General features: G+C 47.0%; 1 protein-coding gene across 5 annotated transcripts in view; it reads right to left on the bottom strand.

Annotated features, from left to right (window-relative positions):
* Positions 1-26,862, bottom strand: part of Aff1 (AF4/FMR2 family member 1) — a 158,638-nt gene that overhangs the window by 95,853 nt on the left and 35,923 nt on the right. The window contains exon 1 of one of the 5 annotated variants that reach the window (XM_041641969.1): positions 3,326-3,786. The exons of the other annotated variants lie outside the window; for them this stretch is intronic. Coding sequence (XP_041497903.1) covers positions 3,326-3,342 — 17 coding nt within the window. The 5' untranslated portion in view covers positions 3,343-3,786. Of the gene's footprint in view, positions 1-3,325; positions 3,787-26,862 lie in introns of those variants that run through there. 5 annotated transcript variants of the gene reach the window in all.

The following is a 26,862-nucleotide window of genomic DNA, read 5'->3' as shown; positions in this document are numbered from 1 at the left end:
ATTCCATAAAGAACAGTCTCCACACAGAAGAGACTCTATAACCGTTTGATACGAAAGAAATCAAGCTTCTACCAGTTCTCTCAAGGAAGTAGGTTCAGGGTGTGTTATGTTTACAAGTTCCAGAGACAGCCCACACTGGCCTGGGACATACCATATGCCCTGCTCTGACTAACTCCCAAATTTTCTTTTTCAAGTAGTAGTTAACAAATGTCTTTCATCCCTAAGAAATCTACTACCACCAAACACAGAGGCGCCTGCCTTTGAACCCGAGACAAGGAGTGGATCATGAGTTCAAGGCCAGCTTGTTCACCAAAGTGAGTTCCAGGACAGTCAGAACACAGCTGAAGAGAGGGAAGGAGGGAGGGAACGGGAACTAGCTACCACCAAAGCCAAACAAAAATTAATACCCTACTTTCAGGACTTCGTAGGAAGAAAAGTATATAATCTTGGTTTTAGAGCTGCTTGTGAGCCCAGAAATAACTAGCCATCATTCACAACTGAAACAGGAACCCCGAAAGAGACAGTAGCGCCCTCCCTGCCTTGAGGAGCCACGGAGAAGGGATGCACAGCCCCACACAGCCCCGTTCACACTGGTCAGGAGTGGCTGGTTCCTACAGCCATTTTCACTGCCCACAACCATGTCTATGTGCAATGAAACTGCCTGTGGCAGATTTGTTGGGATTTTAGATTTTTGACTGTGTGTGAGTGTTTGTGCCTATATGTATGTGTGTGTGCTAAGTGACTGCCTGATGCCCAAGGAGGCCAGAAGGGGCGCTGGATCTGGAACTGGAGTTATAGACAGTTGTGAGATGTCCTGGGTGTTGGGAACAGCTTGGGTTCCCTGCAAGAGCAAGCGTTCTTAACCACCATAGTTGAACAGTGAGCTGTGTATCTCTAAGCCTGACAGGCCACATTAACTGTCACTCAGGCAAAAAAGTAAAGCATCTATGTGGCATGTGCTCATGACCTTACGTCACAGAGAGTGCTTCCATTCCCCTTAGCACTCCCACAGAAACTTGATGGAATCCAAAAATCATGAATCCCTGTCATGTATCCTCTTTGAGTCTCAAAGATTATCTACTCTATCACACAGACTACATTCATGGTGTAACTGAAGAGATATTTACAATATGGCATCCACTCTCGGCGTGCAGGCTAAGAAAACAACAGACAATGGCCCCTTGTCATTTTTTGTCTCTGATTCCAGAGCATGTGGCCAGGCCAGGTATGGACCAGAAGTAATATAAGGACCTCCTATTTCATTTGCTAATGTGCTGAGCAGCAACACTGACAGCTTAGATTATCTTGCAGCAGAGCAATCTTAGCAGAAGTAAAATTACCCACTCTTCAAGCGAGGTACAGCTAAGGAAGCAACAGCCAGCCAGGAAGTGCTACACTGTAGCTAGCAGCTACTCAGGCCAACTCGGGTCAGGCATGTTCCACCTGTGTGAACTTGGGCAACAAACACCCTGATTGGGCCTCAGTTTCCTTAACTACCAAGTGTAGATAATAAACTTATCTATTTAGGTGACCAGAGAGGTAATCCAATTACAGCAGCTCAATGCTGAGCCTGATACACACACAGTATCCAATTTATCTTTTATCTCATTTTATGTCTGACGTTAGTCTAAGGGCTCAGGCATTGGAACAATGGAACCTGGGTTCAAAGCCCCTTGCTCTGCCAGTGCTAACTATTTGATAGCAGTACCTTCACCTCAGGTTTTGTGCCATGGGCTCTTAAGGCAGTCTGAAGAATAATGGCACTTAGGATAGCTTTTTACTACACGATGGGTTACATAAGAACACAAAGGAAACAAATTATGTAGGAGAGTATTTGTCAAAACGTATCCTACAAAGTAATGGAGTAATAGCAAAGAAGATAAACAATTCTTAGTTTCTTTCCTGTTGTTTTTGGAGACAAGATTTTTCTGTGTTGCCCCAGCTGTCCTGGAACTCGCTTTGTAGATCAGGCTGGCTAACTCACAGAGATCCGCCTGCTTCTGCCTCCTGAGTGCTGGGATTAAAGGCGTGCGCCGCCACTGCCCAGTTCTTAATTTCAAACGAGCGGTAACTGTGAGAGGCTTGACGCCGTTGTGGAAATCCATGCTTTCTGTTTGTGCCATGAGCTCAGTCAGGGCTGGGAATGCAGGGGCTTGGGGACATATTCCACGCAAACAAACATTTTTAACTTAGCATTTAGCAGAAGGTTTTCATAGCTGAGACTTCTGTCCCTACCCCTTTGCCCAGCTAGGAACCTTTTCCTTCGAACATGCAATAAAATGGAGGTAGAGGTAAGCTGAGTGGCGAAGATTACATTTGTTTTTAAAGTAGGCACCACTCAGGGGGTTTTCTATTTAGAGTTCGTCCCCTCCTAGAAAGTTTTTTATCTCTTAGGAAAATTCAAGTCATATCTACCCGATCTCTGACGTTTTACGCATCTACTGCTCTCCATGATCTGAGACCTAAAAATTAGTTCAGCTCAGCTTCCATGTCCACCTTCAGGTCACCATCCTTCATCAAGTATGACACTAAAGACTGAGCCTCTGAACTGTAAACCTCTGCAGCCACACTGCTTTCTGGAAAAAGTTTTAAAATGGTACACCCCCCACCCCCCCACCCCTCTTCCCTGACCACCAATTGCCGTCACGACGGAAATGCAATTGCATTCAACAGTTTGAATCTTAGGCAATCACGGGTGCGCGGTCACGTTTTGAAAGGCTCCTTTCGAGACCTGAAAACCCTGGGAAAGGCAGGGCTCTGGGTCCTTGCGGTGCACAGTTCTCCTCTGACAGCGACTGCGGATCATTAGCCACGCTCCCCTTCACCAACCGAGCGCATTCCGGCCTCTGCCTACTCAGCAGATCCACTCAGGCACTGCCGTTTTATGTGGAATCCTACATTCTAGCAGGAAAATCTTCATTACTCACCAGGCAAATCCTCCCCCACCCTCTCCGGGGCGAATTCTATTTTCCATTAAGTGTAATTCCAAGTTTCCTTTGAAGACATCAATGGAGCAACGAGGAAAGAGCCAAAGAGTGCACAGGTGAAAACCCAATCTCCCGCGACTGAAACCAACTTCACTTGCCGAAAAATAACAGCACTTTAGGGCAGAAGCCGGAGCTTTAACTTTAACCTTAACTTTTCGGGCGGTCCCTCTGCACCCGGTGCAGGCGCTGTTTTCTGCCTGACACTCGGGGAATGAGACAGCAGTGAGCCAGCGGCTTCCTGCGGTCCCCGCACCGGCACCCCCACCGGCGTCGCCCCAGCTCTGGCCCCCCGAGGCCGCTCACCGGCCCGGGAAGGAAGCCCCCCGCGCCAGCCTCACCTGGAGCGGGCTGCCATGGCTCGGCTCACACAGTCCGGCGTCCCGTGTCCATCAGAGCCCTCGCGCGGGCCCCTCCGCCCGCGCCGCGCTCTCCATCGACCGCAGTCCTCCGCGACACTGCTCAGCGGACGCCCGAGGCGCGCGGACGCTCAGCTCCCGGCCGCTGCGTCCTCAGCTCCGCGACTTCAGCGCCGCCTCCGCCCCCCGGAGCCACGGCTCGCGCCGAGCCTGACGGACATCCGGGCACCGGGGGCCGCCGGGCGAACCGCACCTCGCTCGAGCCCTGGGACCGGCGCTGCCCACCGCCCCGGGGCACTCTCGGGGCACTTCTAGACCACCGGGCGCGTCCCCGCCGCCCGCCGCGGGCTCCCCGCTCTCAGTTGGCTCGCACTACGAGGGCAAAGCGCACGGCCCTCGGCTACCCTCGAGGTGCCCGAGCTCGCCGGGACCCCCCTCCCGCAGGCGCGGCGGTGGTACGGCCCGCCTCCTTTTAAGGGCAGCGCGCTGGGCCCGCTCAGCCTTCAGTCCCGCCGTGCAAGCGCGCGCTCCGGAGGCCCCTGCGCTCCGGCTGGGACCTCGGCGTCCAGGAGCCGCGGGGTTGTGCGGGGAGCCGGCAGCCCAACTCCGCCCTCTCTGGTTCTGGCCGCTGACACTGCAGAACTTGCCGTCGGAAACATCAGAGATCCGCAAGCAATACTGCTTTAACTTTGCTTTCAGTTTTAAGTTTGGTACTCAGAGACAAGTGTTTACACAGCGACTTCCCTCTTGGGGCAGCATGCGGATTACCCAGAAAACAACCATTCGGGGAAGTCCCCTAGTAAATTAAAAAGAATTGCTTCCCTCCCAAAACAAAAACCATGATGCAAAACGAGTCAATAAACGCTCGAAAGTACAATCGAAATTGCGTCCAACTCTGACATCAGAAAAGGCACCAAGCCTTGCCTGGGAAGCGGCTAAGAACTATGATGGGCTGCGCCCAGGACTAGCTAGCTGAAGGCGCGGGAAACCCTTAGAGCGATACTGAACGGTCCTTCCTACCCGGTGCACTCCGGGTTCTTCGGATATATTGCTCAGGTCACTGACTGTCCAGTTCCTAAAGACTAAAAGGCCCGGCACCAAGATTACTATGCAAGATCTCTCTGGACTCCCTGGAGTCCCCGCTCAGAGGTCAGAACCACTTTCGGAACAACACAAGACTACGCAGGCAGAGTGCAGAGCTAAGTCACTAGAGGCCTGGGAGTGGTGGCACGCGCCTTGAATCTCCGGGACGCCAGAGGCGTTGATCTGTTAGTTCAAGGCCACCCTGGGCAGCGTGAGGTCGACTCTGGGAGAAACAGCTCACACGAAGGTGATCCCAGCACGTGGGCTCACAAGCCTTTAATCCCAGCACTAGGGAGTTGGAGACGGACGTGATTGGCAGGGAGGAGAGAGGACTATAAGACAGAGCCAGGAGCTCAGGTCTGAGGAGGCAGTCTGAAGCAGTGAGTCAGGGTTCTCTTTTTTGTGACAAATGGAAAGTACGCACACAAGAAGCACTATTCTGAGCTGGGGGGGGACAGAGTAGATGAACTTGTCCACGTGAGCTAGCTGCACCCTGAACACCGACTGCCGTGTTTCCTTGAAAGAACAATTCAGACTTCTGAGTGGCACCCAGCAAGTTTGTCTCTGAGGGAAACAACTGCAGGTGTTCATTGCAAAAGATAAAGTTTACACTTCCAAGCACTTGGGGAAACTTTATAAATGCCACCATATAAATAAAAATAAAAAATAAATAAAATAAATAAATGCCACCATAAGCAAGACAGTTTCCCATACTCAGAAGGTGTTGCTGACACATCATGGCTCAGCGAATGATTCAAGAGACCTGCATGACTTAGAAAGCCATAGGCCCCAAATGGCGATGCATGATGGTACGAGATCATGCATGAGGGGCTGGAGAGATGGCTCGGCTGCTCTTCCAGAGAACCCATGTTCAGTTTCCAGCATCGCATCCCAGTTCTTAACTGTAAGTCCAGTCCCAAGGGATCCGAAGCTCTCTTCTGGTCTCTGCAGGCATCACACACACGCTACACAGACATAGATGCAGGCAAAAACTCCCTTACACATAAAAAAATAAATAAATAAAAGAGAGCAATCATACATGAGCAGGTGAGCCATCCTCTTGAAAGCCTGAGAAAGATGTTAGGAAATAACTTCCTCAGAATGCAGTGGTTCACACCAAGAAGCTCGGCTACTTTGGAGGCTGAGACAGGAGGATCAAAATTTCAAGACTCACTTGGACTACGCAGAGACAGCTCATGAAATAAAGATCCAGACAGACATATCCTTGTCTGTGTAAATCAGGGAATGTGCATACGTTATATGCAAGTGCTAAATCATTTTATAAGGGACTTATATGCCAACTGTGGTCACTTATTCTGTAAACAAAATAATCTCAGGCATAAAACTAAAACTATCATTTATTCAAAAATCCCCATTTGGAACAGGCTATAAATGTCATTAGTATTAAAATTAAAAACAAGGTCTGCCTGCTGAAAACCAGCATTTAAATACCTTCCCATCTACAAGGGATCAGTGCTCCTGTTGTATCTTTTATGGGTTTGTTCTAAAAGAAAAGGAGTAAAAATGTAGCAAGATGTGGGAGGGACAGTCTAGGCTGGACCAGAGGCACGCACTTTTAATCCAGTACTCGGCAGGCAGAGGCAGCCAGAGCAGCATGTTCCCGGCCAGCCACGGTTACACAGTGAGACTCCATTAAAACAAATTTCTTTTCAGGTTGGGTATGCGTCTTAGCAGAACTTTTCCCAACGTGCAAAAATGACCCTGTGTTTGATCCCCACACCACAAAATAAACAAGTGACTGCACTCTTCTCAAGTGAGACAGCTTAACTATGGCAACAAAAAAATTACAGCAAATATTTCCCCAGAGAAGAGGAAATAGGATATAAGGTAGACCTGATAGTCTCTGGCTTCTGAGTGGTTCATAATGAAAATTAGAATCATCTAAAGTGGAAGTGGGTCTCACCAGTGGTAAGAGATTCAAATGAGCTAGAAGTCCAGAAGTCTTCCCAGCGCATGAAGGGTGTGTGCACGATATTGTCCACTGCTTTAAAAACCACCCTTGGGTGGGACCCAGGGTCTAACTGGGAAATCAAAGTGTGAACAAAACCCACTCGTGAGGCTTTGAGAATTCTTCGGTTTTCTGATAAAGTTAGACCCAAGACTACAACCTCTGGCACGCCTTGAGGCGGCTCACAGTTTCTCTGGGATTCATCTTGGAAACACCTGAGAAAAACCAAGACTGCTGAAGTCCAGCTGGCATGAATGGAGCTCATCTCTAGTTCCAGCACTCGGAGGCAGAGGCAGGCGGATCACTTAGAGACCAGCCTGGTTTATGTAGCAAGTTCCAAGCCAGCCACAACTCTGTATAAGATTCTGCCCCAATTAATAATTGACTCATTAAAAATTTAAAATGTAGAGATGTCTTATTATCCAGTAGAGTTTCTCTTAAATGATAGAAAGCTACTTTGGGGCAGCAAAGTGCATCACCCGCCCAACAAAGGAACAACTTTCTATTTCTGCATTTCCTGAATCCATTACTCCCACGGGGCCCAGGGTGCTCAAGTTAGCAAAGAGGGCAAACTTTACAAGGTGAGTGGGGCAATCACTGTGCCTCCTGAGTGCCAGGAGGACCTTTTCATTAGCTCTTTAAATTAATGAGCTTTGAAAATAACTCTTTCACGAGTGTAATGCTAACTGCACACCATAGATGCAATCCGTCATCAAGGCCAGGGCTTGTAGGTGTCAGGCAAGCCATCTAGCTGTAGCCCCAGCCGTTGTATCTTAAATATAATCAACAACTCAACTGAATTAGTCCAAAAATGAAAAGCAGGTAAGCCATCGCTCACTGAAACAGAAGGATACTGAACAATGCACCCACACAGAGAGTCCTAGACCACAGGAGACCTTGTCCCACAAAGCTAGAACAGGTAGAGGAAAACAAGGGAAGAGAGGAGAGGTAAGAGGAAGGATGGGAGGGGAGGAAGGGGAGGAGAGGGAATTCAGAGCCACTGAAATACTCCACTGTCTATTGATAAAGCACACAAATAGGGTCTTTTAGATGCATATTTAAAACATCCCAAAGTACTTGCTATGTAGACCAGGCTGGCCTGGAACTTACGATCTCCTTGCCTCTGTCTCCACAGTATTGGGACTCTGGGACTGTACCACTACACCCAGCATGTATGTATGCATATGTATGTGTATATATATATATATATATATATATTTCTAAAGCAAGTTGCCTTATCCATCTCTCTAAAATACTTCAATGTATACATTTACAGCACAACAGTCATGTGAGTGTTATAAGCCCAGATATCAGCCAACTCTCCTCAAGACATGCCACTTCTTCGGTGTGTTGTAGTTGAAGAGGATGTGGTCAAAAATCACTGTGCCAAAAGAAGTGTTCCAGTTTCTAAAAAAAAAAAAAAAAAAGAAAGAAAGAAAGAAAGAAAGAGAAAATCAAAACAGACAGAGGAAAAGGGAGGAGAGGCAAATGGAGGGGGTTAAAGATGCCTTGCCTGCGGACCTGAGACACAGGGGAAACAGCCCTGGCTCCATGCACCTCTCAGCTCTTTCACTAGACCTGCAAACTGGCATGACTTGGGGAGTACTTGTGTGACGACAAAGTAGGGTTTAAAGAAATCTATTTCCAGGTCTCTAATTTCCCAATGCCCCTCCTCCTAACCCCAAATGCCTTCTCTGTTACAAGTTCTTCTTGCTCACTCTCCTTCCGGCTTGCCTTCTCCGGTGGATGGAGAAAAGCAAGCCTCTAATCCATCCCGAATCGATCTTCAACGGTGCTTGCTCCAGGATTAAGAACAGTACCACTTCCAAGGAACCGATCTCTGCAGAGGGCGGCTGAGTCTCAGTCCAGGAACGCAACAAGTATTCCTGCAGGGCTCCTGATCAGAAACTTCCAGGTAGCAGGCCTTTGGCAGCCCTCCCGCCTTGCCTCCCAGGCATTCTGGAGGAGGGGAAAGGAGGGACAACCAGCTGCACTGGCTTCTCGTTGACTGGCGAGAAGGAGAGCCTGGAAATGCACACCATTCTAGAAGTGGAACTCAAACCAAAACTTCCTTTCTTCAGCTCTGCCTTTCGCCTCACTCGTCCTTGTCTCCCTTACTGCGTTCAGAAAGCCTACAAACATAGCTCCTCTTTACGATTTACTTATTTGTTGGTGGTTTTTTGTTTGTCTGGTTGGTTGGTTTGGTTTTAGACAGGGTCTCTCTTTTATGTAGCTCTGGAATACACCGGAATGCATTATGTAGACCAGGCTGACCTCCCAGAGTGCTGGGACTAAAGGCCTGTGCCACCATGCCCTGCCTACACAGTTTTTAAAGAAGTTCTCCCTATGTGGTCCAGGGTGACTTTGACCTCAACAACTTCATAGATAACAGACTGTGCCACCATAAACATGCCTTTCTCTCTCTCTTTCTTTTCTTTCTTTCTTTCTTTCTTTCTTTCTTTCTTTCTTCTTCCTGTTTTTGGTGCTGGTGGTGTTGGTGGTGTTGGTGGTAGTGGTTTTTCTATAGCTTTGGAGCTTGTCCTGGAACTAGCTCTTGTACACCAGGCTGGCTTCAGACTCACAGAGATCCACCTGCCCCTGCCTCCTGAGTGCTGGGATTAAAGGCATGAGACACCAAAACCTACTTGGGAGCATACCCTTTAATCCCCCCCCCCCCCACCGCCTGCTCTGGAGACAAAGGCAGGCAGATCTCTGTGAGTCCAAGTCCTAAATTAATGCAATAAAACTATTTCTGTATAAAAGGGTTACAAAGGACTTCCCACATAAGCCCTCGTCAGCTAATGCTTTTAAACTGAGTAATCAGCATTGGTGCACTCCGACGAGGTAAACTCCAATTGATTCATTGATTCTTCCACTCAGGTATCATGTTCACACTGCAATGGAGTTTCTCAGGCCTTCTTTATGATTGACAGTACAGGGGAACCTATCAACCACCCTATGTCTATCAGTCTGTCCATTCCTTAAAGAGAGGTAAGACACCCTGTCTCAAAGGTGGTAGTGTCACAGGCCCCAGACCTTAGCACAGTCAACTCCATGGTGAACGTACCATTCAGGCTGTAAGACTCAGCATGCAGACAGCAGGCAGCACCACTCATAGAAAAGGAAACAAAAACCATATTTCTGGGAAAATCTCTAACCTTCCTTTTTAGCCTCTGTAGTTCTGTTTCTGGCTAACTCTTCTTGTTAACTGAAGTATGTCAACCCAGGAGATAGCTTTTGTGCTTAAAAGCTCACCCTGAGAAAGGTCCCATGCTACACTGGGACCCCGAACACCCAGTGTACTCAAAACTGCCCTAATTCAGCCCACGTCTGAGTAGTCTTCTCCGGTGAATACTTCACAATAGTGGCAGTAGATAATAACCACCTGGAATCTTCTGTAAATTCTTCTGGAGACAGTTCGAAGAGTAAAGGGCAAAGAGCCTTTGCTCTGGCACTGTTGAGTCCAACTGCCTGAATAAGGAAAGGGTAAGAGAGAGAGCTCCACAGTGCAGCCTCCGCGGAGCACTGCGGCACACCAAGACAACAGTAACAGTCACATAAATGAACTACAGTGATAGCAAACTGAAAAGACTCCTTTCTCTGGAGTCTGAGTCTGGATCCTGGGTGTGCGGGAAGAAAGGATTGTAAAGTCACAGACGTATCATGAAAGTCCCCATGACAGATGCGCAGACCACACTACCGTAGCTGTGCCTTGGGTTTCCAAAGAGCAGCTTCCCCACAGAAGAAACCCACACGTTCTCAACCGGAAAGATGAGGAAAGAAGGAGTGGATGTCAATTCATCACTTCCACTCTGAACAACTCTGTAGGGGGCAGAGAAATCAGGGGGTGTTTCCCACTAGCGGATCATGGAGACACTGAAAACCAAAAAACTAAACATTGCCAGGTCCTGTGTTTTTCTTAACAGTCACCACTAAAAGAAGTTTGGGCTTCCTGTGTTTTCACATAAGTAAGACAAGTACACAAGAGCAAGTAGGCAGAATGCAGGAGAAAAAACCTTTACAGAGACAGATGAAGATGAGGGGGAGAGAAGAGCCAGCAGAGAAATCAGCCAAAGCTGGGAAGAGCCCTAAGCACTTCGGGTTCAACCGGGCAACCAGGCAAGGGTTAGTTGGAATGGCCCACAACACAAGGACTTCCTTTCCTCTTTGTCCCTTCCCTTTGTCCCTTACTGCTCCAACAGACATTGATCAACCACCAGATACCTTTTAGGACAAGGAAAGCAGAGGCCTGGGGTTAAGAGGTCAATGATGGTCAATTTGACAGGATCTGGAGTCGCCTGGGAAAGGGCCTCTGGGAGTGCCTGGACCCAGCTGAGGTAGGAAGACCACACACTGTGGATGGCGCATTTCCTGACCGGGATCCTGGACTGGGCATGAGAAAGGGAACTGTGGTGTGACCAGCTGCTTCCAGCTCATGCTGCCGTGATTCACACTGTGGTGAATGCACCCTTCAACCATGAGCCGGAAGGAGCCCGTTCTCTCCAGGGCTGCAAGATGTGGTGCTTAAGAACACTGGCTGCTCTGCCAAGGGACCAGAGCTCAATACCCAGCACCCACATGGGGGCTAACAACTGTCTGGAACTGTCAGAAGTCGCCTGACACCCTCTTCTGGCCCCTGAGGGTATAAGGGATGAAGGTGGTGCAGACAAACAGGCAGGCAAAATACCTATGCATGAGAAATAAAAATAAATCTTAAAAAAAGAAGCCCCTTTCTCCCTGAAATTGTTCTCATCAGAATATTTTATCAACAGGAACGGTGGAGATTAAACAGATGTGGGGAGTGTGTTTCTTTCCTTGTTTGCTTGGGGCTGAATCCAATGACAGCCCTGGCTGTTCTGGAAATCACTCAATTCACCAGGCTGTCCTTGAACTCAGAGATGCCCTGCTCGGGCTTCAGTGCTGGAACTAAAGGCGTGCACCACCACCACCCGGCTGCAGTATTCTTTTTGAGGGCATTCTCACTCACCTCTTCTACAGATGTAGGCCCCACAACCATCACACAAAATCCATTAAACTAGTTCTTCTAAGAAGGCAGCTGAGAGTCCTGCTCCATGCCCCTCCACCTAACACAAGCTCCCAGCCCACACAGACGTCAGCTCACAAGGGGATGGGATAAAGAGAAAGTCTGCTCCCTGGGGTAGAAAGACTAATGATAATCTGGAGATTAGATAATGGGGTAAACTCTGGAGTGGTTGCGCAGCTGGACGTCCCTGTACCCTGGGGAGCTTCAGGAGAGGCCAGTCTCCAGGACAACACAACCTGATGTTTATACACCTTAAGACTGGGCTGATAAAGGACGCTAGCAAGGGCTGGGGAGCTCTCCCCAACTTCAAAGAGAATCCGTCCACGTACCTGCCGGGAAAGCTGGGAAGAACTGCTTTGGACTCCTTTGGAGCTGATGCTCATAGGTGCTATCATTGCCTGGCAGGCAAGTGTGGCTGGCAGTGCCATGGAGCTTAGTGGAGAGCAAGAAAACAGTACTGTTTCAATACAAGACAATGCTTAGGAAAGAAATGTCTTCAAAACCTGGGTCCAATGGAGAAGGGAAAATAAAGCAATACTAAAAAGACACAATGCCTCTCTGATTTATTCGTGTGTGTGTGTGTGTGTGTGTGTGTGTGCCCTAAAGTTTGCATGCATGAGTTCAGTGCCCTTGGAGGCCAACAGATGGTAACAGATCCCCTGAAGCCAAAGTTACAAGTGGTTGTGAGCTGACTAACACAGATGCCAAGAACAAAACAGAGGTATTCTGCAAGAGGCAATACGTGCCCTTAGCCACTGAACCATATTTCTCCAGCTCTCATATCCTCATTTTGAAGGCAGGTACTTCCTGACAGGACAGAGGTTCACAGCTGGCTGCAGGTGAGAGTTTCTGCAGTCCTGACCATCCAGCCACACCCTGGTCAATGACTGAGAGTGGGAGCTATGAGTCAGGTTTTTTTTTTTTTTTTCTATGTCCTCAGGTGACTTAATCTACCTCCATCCAAGCTTGAGAATCTCCATTCTGAGAGCTGGTCATGGAAAGAAATCTGCTGCCCTGTTGACACCCCTGACCCCTTTACAGCTGGCTGCTGGTTTGACAGGTAGTCTTCAGTTCCCTCTGAAGTCTGCAGAGTCAGACAATGCATTCTGACAAAATTCTCGGGTAATTCAAACGGCCTTTGAGATCTGAGAAGTGTCCTGTTATACAGCACACAGCGTTCTGTAAACTCTCAAAGGTAAGTGACCGCGGGCCACTCAGGAGGCTGTCGCAGGGAGAGAGAGTTGAAAGTAGGTCAGCTTGGGGTATGCCAGGAGATCATGTCTCAGAGAAAGAGAGAGAAATGCAAATCAAAGCAACCCATATTGCTCCAGTCAGCCAAGAGTCACCGGGTCCTTAGCAGCTTTTTCCTAGTCTCAAACTACCCCAAAATTTCCCTGAAGACACAAGAAAATAAGGGGGAGGATTCAAGGATTGGAAAATAGGATTATTTCCAAGTCTCTTGGGGATGTTTTTGCCTTGAGGGAGGGGGAGAAATTACACATACAATTGTCGGCACTCAAGGCTTCTGAGCTATGCTAAGACCTGACCTCCCACACACATCAACTACTGGCATGTTCTATGATTTTCTTAATTGGGGGTGGTGGTCAACCGGCGTCAAGTATCACAGGCTGGCCTCCAGCTCTCTGTGTAACAGGGGAGATTAGAATTGTTTCCTCCTCAGTCGTACTGGAAGATTATCGGGAATTCCACCTTCTAGCTAAATTCCAAACGTCTTGAAAGTAGGATGTCTATAAGGGACAGAAAGTTAAATAATAGCCAGTTATTATTAAAGATTTTCAAGATGAGTAGTCGGCCCAGGTAAGGGTGTCTGCTGCTCTTGCAAAAGCCCTGAGTTCCATTTCCCTAATTCTCATAGAATGACTCAGAACCACCTGTCTAGCTAACTCCAGGATCTGACACCTTCTTCTAGGCTCTTTGGGCATCCATACACACAGACACACAAAAATAATTTAATAGCATCTTTCTTAAAAAAAAAAAACTATAGTTTACTGAGCTAAAATTACTTCAAAGCCTATGTTCAAAGATCTATTTAAGAAAAAAAAACAAAAAGAAAAAAAAAAGATCTATTTAAGGAAGTTCCAGGGCTGGGAGTGGGGACAGGGCAGGGGAGGTTGGTGGTTTGGGGGTACTCATTTCCCAGACACATAACAAGGAAGGGGGAAAGGAGAGAGGAAGCTCCAGCAATAGAGACTGAGGTTCTCATGGTCAAACTAGATTTTGAGGTCCCCTGCTAATCCAACTAGAACTCTGTCAAGATGAACTCACAGCTGGAGCTTCTCCCTGTTGACAAGCTTGTTGGTGTCTTCATAAAGCAGGAACACCCCAAAACTTGGGCTAGCATCTTACTGGAAATGCTGGAGAATACTTAATTTAAGGGGTTGCCCCCTTAAAATTCACCTAAAGTTCCCTTCCTTCTAGGCCTGAGGATGAGAGCCCCTGGGGTCTTTAGACCAGAGTCCAAGGTCAACAGCAAGTGTTGGGAATGATTTATAGTAAGAAATCTAAGCTTATTGAGCAGCCCTGTTTCTGTGTTTCAGTAGGACTAAGTTAATTCCTGCCACAGGCCTCAGCCACAGTGTCACCACCCTTGCTGAACACAGATAAGGAAAACGAACCTCCTGAGATGGCCAGCTTTTACAGAGTCATGCCTCTGGTAAGGTTCGGGACAGAGATAAAAGCCCTGGCACCACAGAGTCAAGCCTCAGACTCCACAGTGCACCACAGTCTGTCATCAGGGTCCCGCCTCAGAACGGCAGTGCTCCACAAGTCTCTCTAAGGAGGCTATTGCTGAGCTAGCTCAATGGGCGAAGGTGCTTGCTGTCAAGTCTGACCACCAGGAACCCACACAGTAGAGAGAACGGACTCTAATCTCAACTCACACCTATACACACATCATATATATGCATGATGCTAATCACAAAAATGTTAATAATGCTATTGTTAGCTGAGCAGTGAGGTGAGCACTATGGAAACTGGAGATTTTCATGATCAAGGTGGCCCTGGCCTGTTTGAAGCCAGCCTGGGCTACATGAGACTGAAAAAATGAACACAGAGACAAACACACGGACAGACATACACACGACGGACAAGTACAGTCACAGTAACATACATACACGAAAGGAAGCTCATTGCATTGAGGAAATAGTCCCTGATCTTTAGAAAAACAGCTTTCCTGCTATCTGGAACTACATCTGCGTGAAATTACTTTTGAGCTGGTTTGGTTTTCTCTAGAAATATTTGGGGTTTAAAAGAAATTCAGTGCCAGGCTGAAGAGATGGCTCAGAGGTTGAGAGCACTGGTTGCTCTTCCAGAGGTCCTGAGTTCAATTCCCAGCAACCTCATGGTGACTCACAACTATCTATAGTGGGATCTGATGCCCTCCCTCTTCTAGTATAAGGTATACAATCAGATAAAACTATATATATGTGATATATATATATCATTTTTTATATATATGATCTTTTTTATATATAAGATCATATATATATATATATATATATATATATATATATATATATATATGATCTTAAAAAAGAAAAAAGAACCAAGTGGTGGTGGTGCATGCCTTTAATCCCAGCACTCAAGGAGGCAGAGGCAGGAGGAGCTCTGTGAGTTGGAGGCCAGCCTGGTCTACAGAGTGAGTTCCAGGACAGCCAGTAATACACAGAGAACCCCTGTCATGAGAAATAAAAAAAGGAGGAAAGGAAAGAAGGAAAGAAGGAAGGAAGGAAAGAAAGAAAGAAAGAAAGAAAGAAAGCAAGCTCAACCTGTGGCTATTGACCCCTTTGGGGGTCACCTAAGACCATTGGAAAACACAGACATTTACATTATGATTCATAACAGAAGCAAAATTACAGTCATAAATTAGCAAAAAAATACCTCTATGGTTGGGGGTCACCACATCATGAGGAACTATTACAGGGTCTCAGCATTAGGAAGGTTGAGAACCCCTGGCTAAGGCAGTGTCCACTAACAGCACCCTACACGCACCGCTAAGCACATGCACAGCTGCAGAGAGCCAGGGTGCAGTACCAATGTTCGACACGCACACCGAAGTTAGCACAGGGGGAAACACGTTGGGCTTGTAGAGCACCTGGAAGCCCAGCATTTGGGCAGCAGAGGCTTGAGAACCAACTCCAAGTCAGCCTCAGCCACACCAGGAGTTTTAGATTAGTCTGGGGTTTATGGGACCCTGTCTCAAACAAACAATATGAAAACAAACAAAATAGGTCAGTGGGAACCTCTCCAATTCTGTAACTCATGCCTTTATTTTGAGAGTTTTACCAAGTTTCTGGGGACACACCCTGTTGTACAGCCTCACCTTGCTCACCCACAAGACTTAAGCCCCAGCTGTTTCAGATAAACATGGATTGATGACAGCAAGGACATGTTACCTAAGACACGACTGGCAAGAGATCCCTTTTCTTTACCCTCTCACTCAGCCTCAGAGCCCAAGGCTGCAATCAGAGTCTGCTTTTGGAAGACCTCAGGGGTCTGAGAGATCCAGTAGTTCCCCTGTAGTGTGCAGCTTTGGAGCGAGCGATGACTCCCTGGCCCTGACTGTTCTTAAGTCTTCTGTCTAACGCAGCTTGCTAAAGGACGACCTTTGGTTAGATCCTCCTGCAGGTATCTGACTGCCTCAAACAAGCTCTGAGGCTTCAGGCCGGGCTATGCCAGCACCTACTGAAGAACTGGGGCTTCCACACAAGGGGCCGACAAATTCTCAGCCCTAAATCCTTGACTGTTAAGTGCAGGGCAGACCCCAGTGACTCAAGGTCCTACTTCTGAGCCAGGAAATGGCCGGGAACAGAGCCAGCGTTCCTGCCCCACAAGCACATGGGGCACCCATCTGCAAGTGGCCCGGGCACCTGCACACTGCAGACTCTAGGGAGAAAAGAGGGGTTGCCCGTGAAATAGCTGCAACCAGGTAGAGGGAACTAGCAGGGGCTGAGCCTCTTCCACGTTTCATAGGCGGGAATTCAAGGACTATCATTTTCCAGGTTTAAATAGATCAAGGTAGATGCTTCAAATGACATAAGCAAAGTACTATCACCTCATTCAAAAATGTCTTAATACCGATTAACAATGATAAGCTATTACTTAATAGGTTTCTATTCACAGCATGAACTGCCTGGTTTTTAAATTAACTGGTGGGTTTGGAACCCTTTTATTACAGGGTTAGTAGGTCTCAGACTTCCTTATAACCCATATCTTATTACTTGCGATTTATTTGCGTAGGTGAGGCTGAATTTAACCCGCCCTTGGTATTTGAGTGACTGCCTCTATCAGCCAACATAACACAGGACAATGTATTGATCACTCTGAAGACAACAAGGATTTTAGGAGTTGGTGCCCAGAAACAGGACAAAGACCAGATGTGTAGGACGATTCTGCATCCCACCAGATACAGCACTTATCCCTCCGGTCTTAGCAACAATACATGTTGTCAAACTCCTGGTGTTCGCCAGTCTAGCGGATAAGGTAAGGGAGGTTTCCATGCCCGTCTGGACCCTTCCACATTTAACTGACACTTCAGTTACTCTGGCAGGATATTTTAAAAGTTCCCAAATAAAAATTTCACAAAGAACTCTTAACTATCCTCCTTAGAAAGGGGCAGTAAAACTCCCTTCCATCCCACACATTCATGCTTACCGGCTCCTCTAATCCACACATATTTATTTACCCAGGGCTTTGGTGGACCAGTCCTTGCCCATGTGCTCACAGTGGCAGGGGCAAAGCACCGGACTCCAGGGTGGAAGAATTTAGCAGCCCCCGAGGAGTCTTAAGACCAATAGAATTGGAAGGCCTGAGGCCAGGAGAACACTCCTTGGCTAAAACAGGGCAAAATTTTCCTGGTTTATAGGACTCATCTGAGCAACTTTATAGGCAAACAGAGCAAGCTGGCCTTTTCTAGCTAAAGGGGGAGGGTAGGGGTGTTCGAAGGTGCCAGGAAATTATAGGGAGAAACGCAAAGACGAGCCAGCCAGGAGATTCAAAACACAGCTATAATAGAGCTGCGCAGCTAGGCGCCTCTAATCAACGGTAACACCCTACACCGACTATGAAGAAAATCCCAGGAAAATTTGCTAGAACTCATGGAAATATTTTAGCTAAGGCCAAGGGGCATACCCCAACACCTCGCACAGATGGAGTCGTATTTACTACTCGGGATTAAAATCCAACAGACACGTTCCGCATGGATGTCAGCCCTGTGCGACTGACCAGACAGATTCCATCACAGTATAAAAATGAAACCTGAGCAATGAGACTTGGTGGGAAAAAAAACAACTCCAAGATTCCTTGATCAAAGGAGTCACACTTCCAAACAGAGCCTCAGATGCGAGGAAACCACAGTGCGTTTCTCATTATGCCTATCAGCAACCACTTACTGCTTCCAGTATACCCATAATTAAGACGATCAGAGTCAACACAACCCAGGGCAGAGTGCGAGTCTGAATCATCGCGGTATCCCCCACAACGCCATGTGCAGTAGGCACCATAAATACTTGTGGCATGAAGGAGTGAAAACACCCTCCCCTAGCAACAGGCCCAGACTTCTCCCTCAGGAGGACCTTTCTCCTGAATTATAAGTTAGGGCAACTCCCTGGCAAACCTTCCAAATAAATTCAACAAACATTTATCAAGAGCCCAGAATGTGCCAGCACTAGAGGCATTCTCCCGGCCCTGGGATGTGCCGATGACTAACCACACAGTCCTGAACACCCCGAGGGACTTGGTCTTCAACAAAAAGCACACACCGTAAAACACAGTGGGAAAATACCGCCACAGAGTTGGAATGCTGTGGGAAAACAGGCAAGAGAACAGGTAATTAGGCAGGAGGCAAGGAAAAAGGGTGAGGCCAGAGATCACACAGAAACCAGCTTCCAGCCCTCAGCACCCTAACATGTGTACACACTGCCCCTTAAAACTGAGAAGGCCAAGGCTCCTTCATACCTCCATGACAGCCAGTGCCATGGTTCTGCAGGAGGCCCAGGTTCATTTCAATGCCATGTGAAGAGACAGGCACCCTGAGCCACTGTACTCTTGGGGACATCTGTGTGCCAGACCCTGTTCCAAGAATGTCAGCGGGATCCACTTCTTCGGTCCTGGGGGTGACCGGACAACAGTGCTCTCACAATTCCTTGTTTACAGATGAGAAGACAAAGCCCAGGAGACTGGGAAAAGAAAGCAAAACAAAACCCTTGCCTCATCCACTGAGCAGGCAAGAGCATGCCACGGGCTGTGACATCCATCACCGATAGCTTCACTTGCTTCTCAGCTGTACACCGACTGTAACACACACCGAACTCTCAGGTCCTGGGAACACAATTCAAACACCATGCTTCTGTGTGCAGAGCCCTTCAAATGCTCAGCACAAAACCCCTTCCTCTTCCCGCAGTCATAGAAAGCAAATCTACCTACCTACCTATCATCTATCTATCTATCTATCTATCTATCTATCTATCTATCTATCTATCATTATCTACCTATTATCTATCATTATCTAATTATCTATATCTATTATCTGTCTACCTACCTATCGATATCTATCTATTTATCATTATCTACCTATTATCTATCATTATCTACTTATTTATCTGTCATCTGTCTACCTATCATCTACCTAGCATCTATCTACCTACTTACCTATTTATCATCTATCTATCATCTATCTATCTATCTATCTATCTATCTATCTCCAGTATTACATTCACTTTGTGTAGTGTAGACACGGCAGGCTGTGCTCTGAGCTGCAATGCCAGACAGTGCAGTGTAGACACTCTGTAGGCTTCTTAAGTGGATTCTATCTACCTGTCTGTCTATCTACCTGTCTATTTATCTATCTGCCATCTATCTATTGTTTATTTATCTATCTGCCTATCTACTTACCTATCATCTATCTCTGTTTTCTCTCTCTCTCTCTCTCTCATCATCTATGCCTCTGTTTTCTCTCTCTCTCTCTCTCTCTCTCTCTCTCTCTCTTCTATCATCTATGCCTCTGTTGGCCCCTCCTTGTCACACAACACTGAGCTCCAAACTGTATGGCACTTCCTCCGGGGCTCCTCCACTCATCCTGTGATAATTACCTAGAAAGTATCATTACGTGTCACCTCCTTTATATCCACACTTGACTTTCCTACCCTTCCAGTTTACTCTGGATTTTTCTGGTGGAGTTAGAGACAAACTAATCCTCAATCTAAATCCCAACCCCTCGTTAGGTCAATTTCAAGTTTTGGTTTCTGTCTCTCCCACTAAAGTATGCCCGTCAGAGGAGCAGGACGACCATGTGTCTGTTTTATTCATTTATTTTTTAACACCTAATCCTGCATAGAAGGCATTAATAAATACCTGTATCTGTTCCCTCACACCACTAGTTCTTTATAAGGGGAAGGGGCTAGAAAGATGGCTCAAGCTAAGTAAGAGCTGGCTGCTTCTCCAGGAGCCTTGTTCTATTCCCAGCACTTTCAACTCCCAGTCACTCCAACTGTAGAGAATCTGCTGCCCCCTTTAGACTTTGTGGGCATTGCACATATTTGGTACACATGCCTATATACAGACAAAACACCATACACATAGAATAAAATTTTAAATAAAAAAAAATTCATTTCAAGACCTAACAGAGGGAAGCAAAGTTGTTTGTTGAAAAATAGTTTTATTACTACTGCCAAGACTGAGTCTCAGTATATGACTCTGGCTACATAAAGGAACTCAATATATAGAGCAACTCTGTAGCAGGGTCTCAGGATACAGTTCTGCTGGCTAGGAACTCAATATATAGACCAAGTGGTGGTTGTGGCTCATGCCTTAGTCCCAGCACTCAGAGGCAGAGGCAGATGTATCTATAAATTCAAAGTCAACCAGTATAGAGAGAGAATTCCAATCTCAAAAAGCAAACTATAAACCAGACAGTGGCGGTGCACGCCTTTAATCCCAGCACCAGAGAGGCAGAAGCAGGAGAATCTCTGTGAGTTCAAAGGCATCCTAACCTACAAAGTAAGTTCCAGGACAGGGCTACACAGAGAAACCCTGTCTTGAAAGAAAACAAACAGAAGAAAAAGAGAAAAAGAAACATGGGTGTGTGCACATACACACATGTGTAGCGTATGAATTATGTACGTATGTATGCTTGACAGCTCAAAAGTTCCATTATCCAATCCTGGAACTAACGACACGTGACACCACGCCCTGCCTAGTTTACAGCATTTCTACTAAGGACGTTTTTTTGCCCTTTGCTTCCTTTGGTAAACGGGACTCTAGGATGTTTTCTGAGGTGCTCTAGATAAGACAACAAGTTGAGAAAATAAAACTTTTGAGTCACGAAGATGGAAGGAATCCTTACAATACCAGGTTAAAGGGAGTCAAGACAGGTTTTGACTATAAACAATGTCCACAGACTTGTGGAGAGAGAAGCCTGGCGGTGGTGGCACACGCCTTTAATCCCAGCACTTGGGAGGCAGAGGCAGGTGGATCTCTGGGAGTTTCAAGGCCAGCCTGGTCTACACGAGCTAGTTCTGGGACAGGCACCAAACCTACAGAGAAACCCTGTCTCGAAAAAAAAAAAAAAAATTCTCAGAGAGAGCCAGGCGGTAGTGACGCACTTGGTTGGCAGAGGTAGGTGGATCTCTGTGAGGTTGAGGCCACCCTGGTCTACAGAGATGCAAGTTCCAGGACAGGCTCCAAAGCTACATAGGCCAATAAGTAGTGATCCTCCTTGGCTTCTCTCTCTCTCTCTCTCTCTCTCTCTCTCTCTCACACACACACACACACACACCACAGGGTGAAAGATGTATTTCTATAGACATATTGGCCTCCAGCTTGCTCGGTGGCAGAGGCTGGCCCCAAATTTTCAGTTCTTTTGCCTTTGTCTCCTGAGTACTGGGATTCAATCCTGTACCACCATACCTGATTTAATACAACCCTGATTCCCTTACAAAGCAGGACGCCCTCCCTCCACTGAATTACATTCAGCCTCGGGTCATCCTGATCCTCTGTGAGAGTCAGGTTTTCTTTTAAAAGCTCTTCCTGGCTAAGGATTTGATCAATGGATGGATGAGAAAAACATCAGTCCTCTAAATCAAAGGGTCCCAAAGAAACCATCCAAGCTAGTGCATTTCTTAGGTGCTCCTCCTCTTGCTGCAAACCAATCTGCATCCAGAGATAAGTAAAAGATGGTACATGGAAAGCTTTGACCAGCGGACTTTCTGCACCCTTTTACTCCCTAATAAAGAAGGAGCAGCGGGGGTGAGGGGGGGTAGTTTTGGGGGGGCGGAGATCAATGTGAAAATCAACATCGACTATCAAGCCATCTGCCGGTTCTTCCCACAGCCCAGCACCTGGAAGCCACACTTTCCACAACCCTCCCAGCAGAGTAAGAGCAGCCGGGTGTGCTGAGCACTGAACCTGACCAGACCGGTCTCTGCTTACAGCCTCACCAGGGCTAATCCACTCCCCCCAAAAAGCCGCCGAGTTAGTTCCTGCTAGGAGGACTCAAGACCTCTGGCTTCAAAGCCTTTGAACACTTCCACAGGGAGACAAGACCAAGGTCAAAATCGGAGCCTCTGACCTCCTCCCCCACACCCTCTCCACCAGAGCAAAATCCTGAATCTCCCAGCCCAGGTGTTCTTATCTCTCTTTCTGCTACAATCCTTCACCTCTTTTATTTCCCTTTTTTCCAGGGACTAGCCCTGGCTAGCTTGGCTAGGACCAAGAGATATAATCTAATTTAAATTTAAATTTGCAAGCTAGGCACAGTGATAAATGCTTGCAATTCCAGCCTCAGCTTCTTAGCAAATCCAAATCCATCCACCGGCAAGTTAATGCTGGGTTATGCTGTCTAGTGACCAAATTCAAAAGAAGCAGTACTGCTGGGTGTGGGGTGCACTTTTAATCCCAGTATTAGGGAGGCAGAGGCAGGCAGATCTCTGAGTCTGAACACGTGAGATTCTATCTCAAAAACAAACAAACAAAAACGGTACCTTTTTTTAAATTTTGATACAGGGTCTCATATAGTCAGCTAGCTTCAAATTTACTATGTACTCAAGGAGGTCTTCAATTTTTGATCCTCCTGCCTCCAACCCCAGAGTGTGGGGATGACAAGCCTTAAAGACACAGACTCTAGACAGAGCTGGGACCCAACATGGGGCTTCAGCCCCAAACCCTCCATCTTCAGTCAAAGTGTCTTGATGTTTATTGTAGTTAGTTATGGAAGAAACAGTTTTATTCACCACCCCCCATCCCCCAGATTAATTCTTTGACATCTATGTGAATTTGTCCTCACGGGACATTATGCTTCTAACTCCCTGGTCCCAGGGTGGGCCACGTCTCCCACTGAACCCACTGCCTCCTTTCTCTTTTCTCGGGAGACTTTTGGGCTGCAAAAAACAGCTCACATAACAGAAGAACGTGCTCTAGGTGCCTCTTCCGAAACATCCATCTGACTCTCTCCGTTAGGCATGAAACCCGCTCTCTCCCAGTCCAGGTGATCGATCACAGGCTCTCTCCAGATCCCCAGGACCCCCTCTGTGCTTCCAACATAGTTTGCGAAGGGTTTAACACTGCTCAATACTGTAAACTCCTTCTGTTCGTCGACAGCTGAGAACACAGCAAAGGGCTTTACACCTCCAGAGAGAAAGTGAAATCAGCCTCATAATAGGCGATGGTGGGGCTTGGTTAATCCAGGCTGTCAGCCCAGGGCTGGGGGTGTGAGTTCATCCTCACTTAGTCACGGAAAGGGAGACACTAACTCAACTGATGGGCTTGGAAATATCACATCCAGTGAAGAAGGAGACTGGGCCAGAAGGCGCAGACATTCTGAGTGTCAAGGCACTAGTCAGAGTAACTCAGCAGAGACCCGTGGAAAGTAACATGCTATGGATGAGTTGGGAGTCGTGACACAGGCCTGTCTGTAACTAGGGAGGAGGCAGCAGGCCCATCACAAGCTTGAGGCCAGCCTGGTCTATATAGTAAGACTGTCAAAAACAAAACAAAAGTAATACACTAGCAAACGTAAATCCCCAGACTAGATTCCTTCCTGTGAGTAACAGCCACAGAAGTGAGTACCAGGAATCTGGCTCCTACATCACTGAGCTTCTGTTTTCTCTGTAAGAAGAGAGAAAAGGATGACTCCCACCCAGGGGTTTCCCAATGCCGACTGCAACACAAACACCAGGGAGCTTCCTCTGGCAGCTGTCATCTCCGTTAACAAAGCTCCTACAGATCATCCTAACCAAACCTACTTCAGGCCCAGTTACCTCCACACACCTTCAACACAGCACTCAGGAGGCAGAAGCAGACTGGTCTCTGAGTTCAAGGCCAGCCAGGGCTACACAGGGAGTTCCAGGACAGCCAGGGCTACACAGAGAAACTGTCTCAAATAAATGAAAACTTATCTTCAACCTTGGTTCCAGCCCTCTGTCCCACCCCATTAGGTCTTTGCTCAAATAGTTTCTTAAGGAGGCTTCCTGGGCGATGTGCTGAAAGGGCATGGGCTTCCTTCCTCTTCCACCTGAGTCTCCACCCCAGCCTTGCTCTCTGAGCCTGCTACATCCCTGCTCTTTAAACACCTAATATTTGATACCAGAAAGATCTTTCATCTTTAGCGGCCAGGTCGTCACCGAATAGAACAGTGCCTGGAATACAACTGGTGCTCACATACCCGCTGTCTGGGAAAACGAAAGTTGCAATTTGGATCTAGATTGTCCCCCAAAGTCCCTCGGAGTAAAAGTTTAGATTGGCTCCTGCAGACCACTGAGAAGTGCAGGCACTTTTAGAAGATGGGGGACCTAGAGGAAGGAAGTTCCCTGGGTGTGCCCTTAAAAGAGATAGTGGGGCTCCAGTCTCAATGCGTCTCTCTCTCTCTCTCTCTCTCTCTCTCTCTCTCTCTCTCTCTTTCTCTCTCTCCCCCTCCCTGTTCACTCTCTAGCCAACATGGGTTAGCAAGTTCCCTACGGGTACTTTCACCATGACACACTGTGCTGTCACAGGGACCAAGCCACCCTGTAGTGAAACCTCTGAAATCAAGAGACAAAACAAACTTCTCCCTTGGGTTTTATCACATTGATAATACAGTAGCTGACTAACACAGCAGAATGAAGGCGTAGTCTCTGAACGTGTATGTGTAGAGTACTTGTGGTGGAAGCCAGTATAAAAACATTTTAGTACAAAGCATAGTAAATTTACCTATACAACAAATCTTTATTCATAGTTTAAAGACATATAATCATTAACTTTAAATATATAAATGGGGTGGTGTGAGTCTATTAAACAACTTGAATTATTCTCTCTCAAACCTGTTATATGTGCACTTATCTAGATTAATACATCTTTGTTTCTCAAGATAGGACTTCTCTGTGTAGCCCTGGCTATCCTGAAATTTATTTTGTAGACCAGGCTAGTCTCAAACTCAGAGATTCCCCTGCCTCTGCCTCCCTCCCGAGTTCTGGGACTACAGGTGAGCATCATCCAGTCTGGCAGATGAAATAATCACATCAAAAAAAAAAACCCAAAAACCAGGTATCTTTCATTGTACTATGCAGTCTGTAGACTTCCAAACACAGGCATAGGCAGGAGGTATCCCAGACAGAGCCGCAGGTATCCCAGGCGCAAGCCTAAGTCTAGCTGAGAATGTCCTTTAGCTCCACGCCCAGTTTATATAATGCTAGGAATGGAATTCAAGGCTTTGTGCACTGATGGAGGAAGGTCATTGGTTAAGTAATAAAGAAACTGCTTGGCCTAGGTTAAAACATAGGTGGGAGGAGTAAACAGAACAGAATGCTGGGAGGAAGAGGAAGTGAGCTCAGAGGCCATGCTCCCCTCTCCTGGGCAGACGCCATGAAGCAAGCTGCCAGGTCAGACATGCTGAATCTTTCCTGGTAAAACTGATGCTACACAGATTATTAGAGATGGGTTGATCGGGATATGAGAATTAGCCTGTAAGGGCTAGAGTTATGGGCCAAGCAGTGTTTAAAAGAATACAGTTTGTGTGTTGTTATTTCGGGTAAAGCTAGCTGGTGGAGGGAGCTGGGTGGCGGAATGCAACCCGCAGCTCCCCACTACAGACAAGACAAGCACTTTGCCAATTCAGCTACATTCTAATCTTATCCTTTTTTAAGAAGAAAAAAATGGTGTGTGTGTGTGTGTGTGTGTGTGTGTGTGTGTGTGTACCTATAGCTAAATGAGTGAATGAGTGTAGTGTCTGGAGACCTGAGCCCTTGGATCCTTTGGAACTGGAATTGCAGGCAGTTAAGAGCTGATGAGGAGGAACTGGGAACTGAACTCTTGGTTCTGATAGAGCAGTAGGTGTCTTCCACTGCTGAGCCATCTTTCCAGCCCTCATCTTAGACTCCATTCTGCCACTGGATTTGTCCTTCACTGAGGAAAGGGAGAGTTGGTTAGGTGAATGCTTCTCCTTTGGTCAGGACGTTAGGTTTCCCTTGCACACCCTGCGTTGAGTCAGAACAGCTACAAACTGTGAGAGGAACAAGCAGGTGACCCATGGAGGGATGAGCTTAACCTAAGACTCAGGAAAATCCACACAATCTCCCACTCCCTCCCCCAAATGGCTCCCCTCTCTTCTTCTTCACAATTCAGGAAGCAATTGAAGACCATAGGACTCTAGGCCACTGTACCAAGTCTCTCTGTTTTTGCTCTGATGCTTTCCCTTTAGGGAAGTGGACCCACCTAACTCAGCCCTGTGTGGACGCAAGAACAGGACCCACAGAATCTCCTCAACCATGTGTTACGGGGAACATAGTAAAGAGTCATCCTTAGACCCTCCAGTGGCCAACACGGTTTCCGGAGCTGCCTTCCTGATTTATACAGCAGTTGCTCCCCCTCTTCCGTCCCCAGCAATGATTCCAGAACAGGATGTTGCTCATAAATCTCTCCTCATAGCTTACCACCACCCACTGGCCAGCTTATTTTAACAAGAGTCATTAGTTCCATCCCCCCTCAGTATAAACCCTCCTGAAAGGTCACCAAAAGTTCTGCTCCTGAGATCTTTGCCCATCATAGGAACCAAGAGCAATGACAACACCATACCTCGGCCACCATGACTACAAAATATTCTACAATGTACTATGAAGGAATGCCAAAATATATCTTAAAACATTCTAAAGCCAAAGATTTATAAAAAAGGAAAAAAGAAAAAGGAGTTGACTAGGTAGACCTGTAATCTGAGTGCTTGGGAGAAGGAAGCAAAAGGAACAGGAATTCAAGGTCATCTTCGGCAAAGTTTGGGGCCAGCCTGGGCTACAGGAGATCCTGCTCATATATAATAAACAACAACAAAAATAACTATTTCTAAGGGCAGAACCAACTCTCACTCATTTTTAAATTCTCTATTCCTTTAATCAGTATCTAGGCAGACTGCCAGCCCTCCGAGGCACAAAGGTGTCCTAACCA

This window comes from Microtus oregoni, unplaced genomic scaffold (assembly GCF_018167655.1).
Source record: "Microtus oregoni isolate MIOR12 unplaced genomic scaffold, Mior012 000072F_ref0000427, whole genome shotgun sequence".
Taxonomy (NCBI): domain Eukaryota; kingdom Metazoa; phylum Chordata; class Mammalia; order Rodentia; family Cricetidae; genus Microtus; species Microtus oregoni.
The sequence above is the reverse complement of the archived record's forward strand: the minus strand, read 5'-3'. Positions and strand labels throughout refer to the sequence as shown.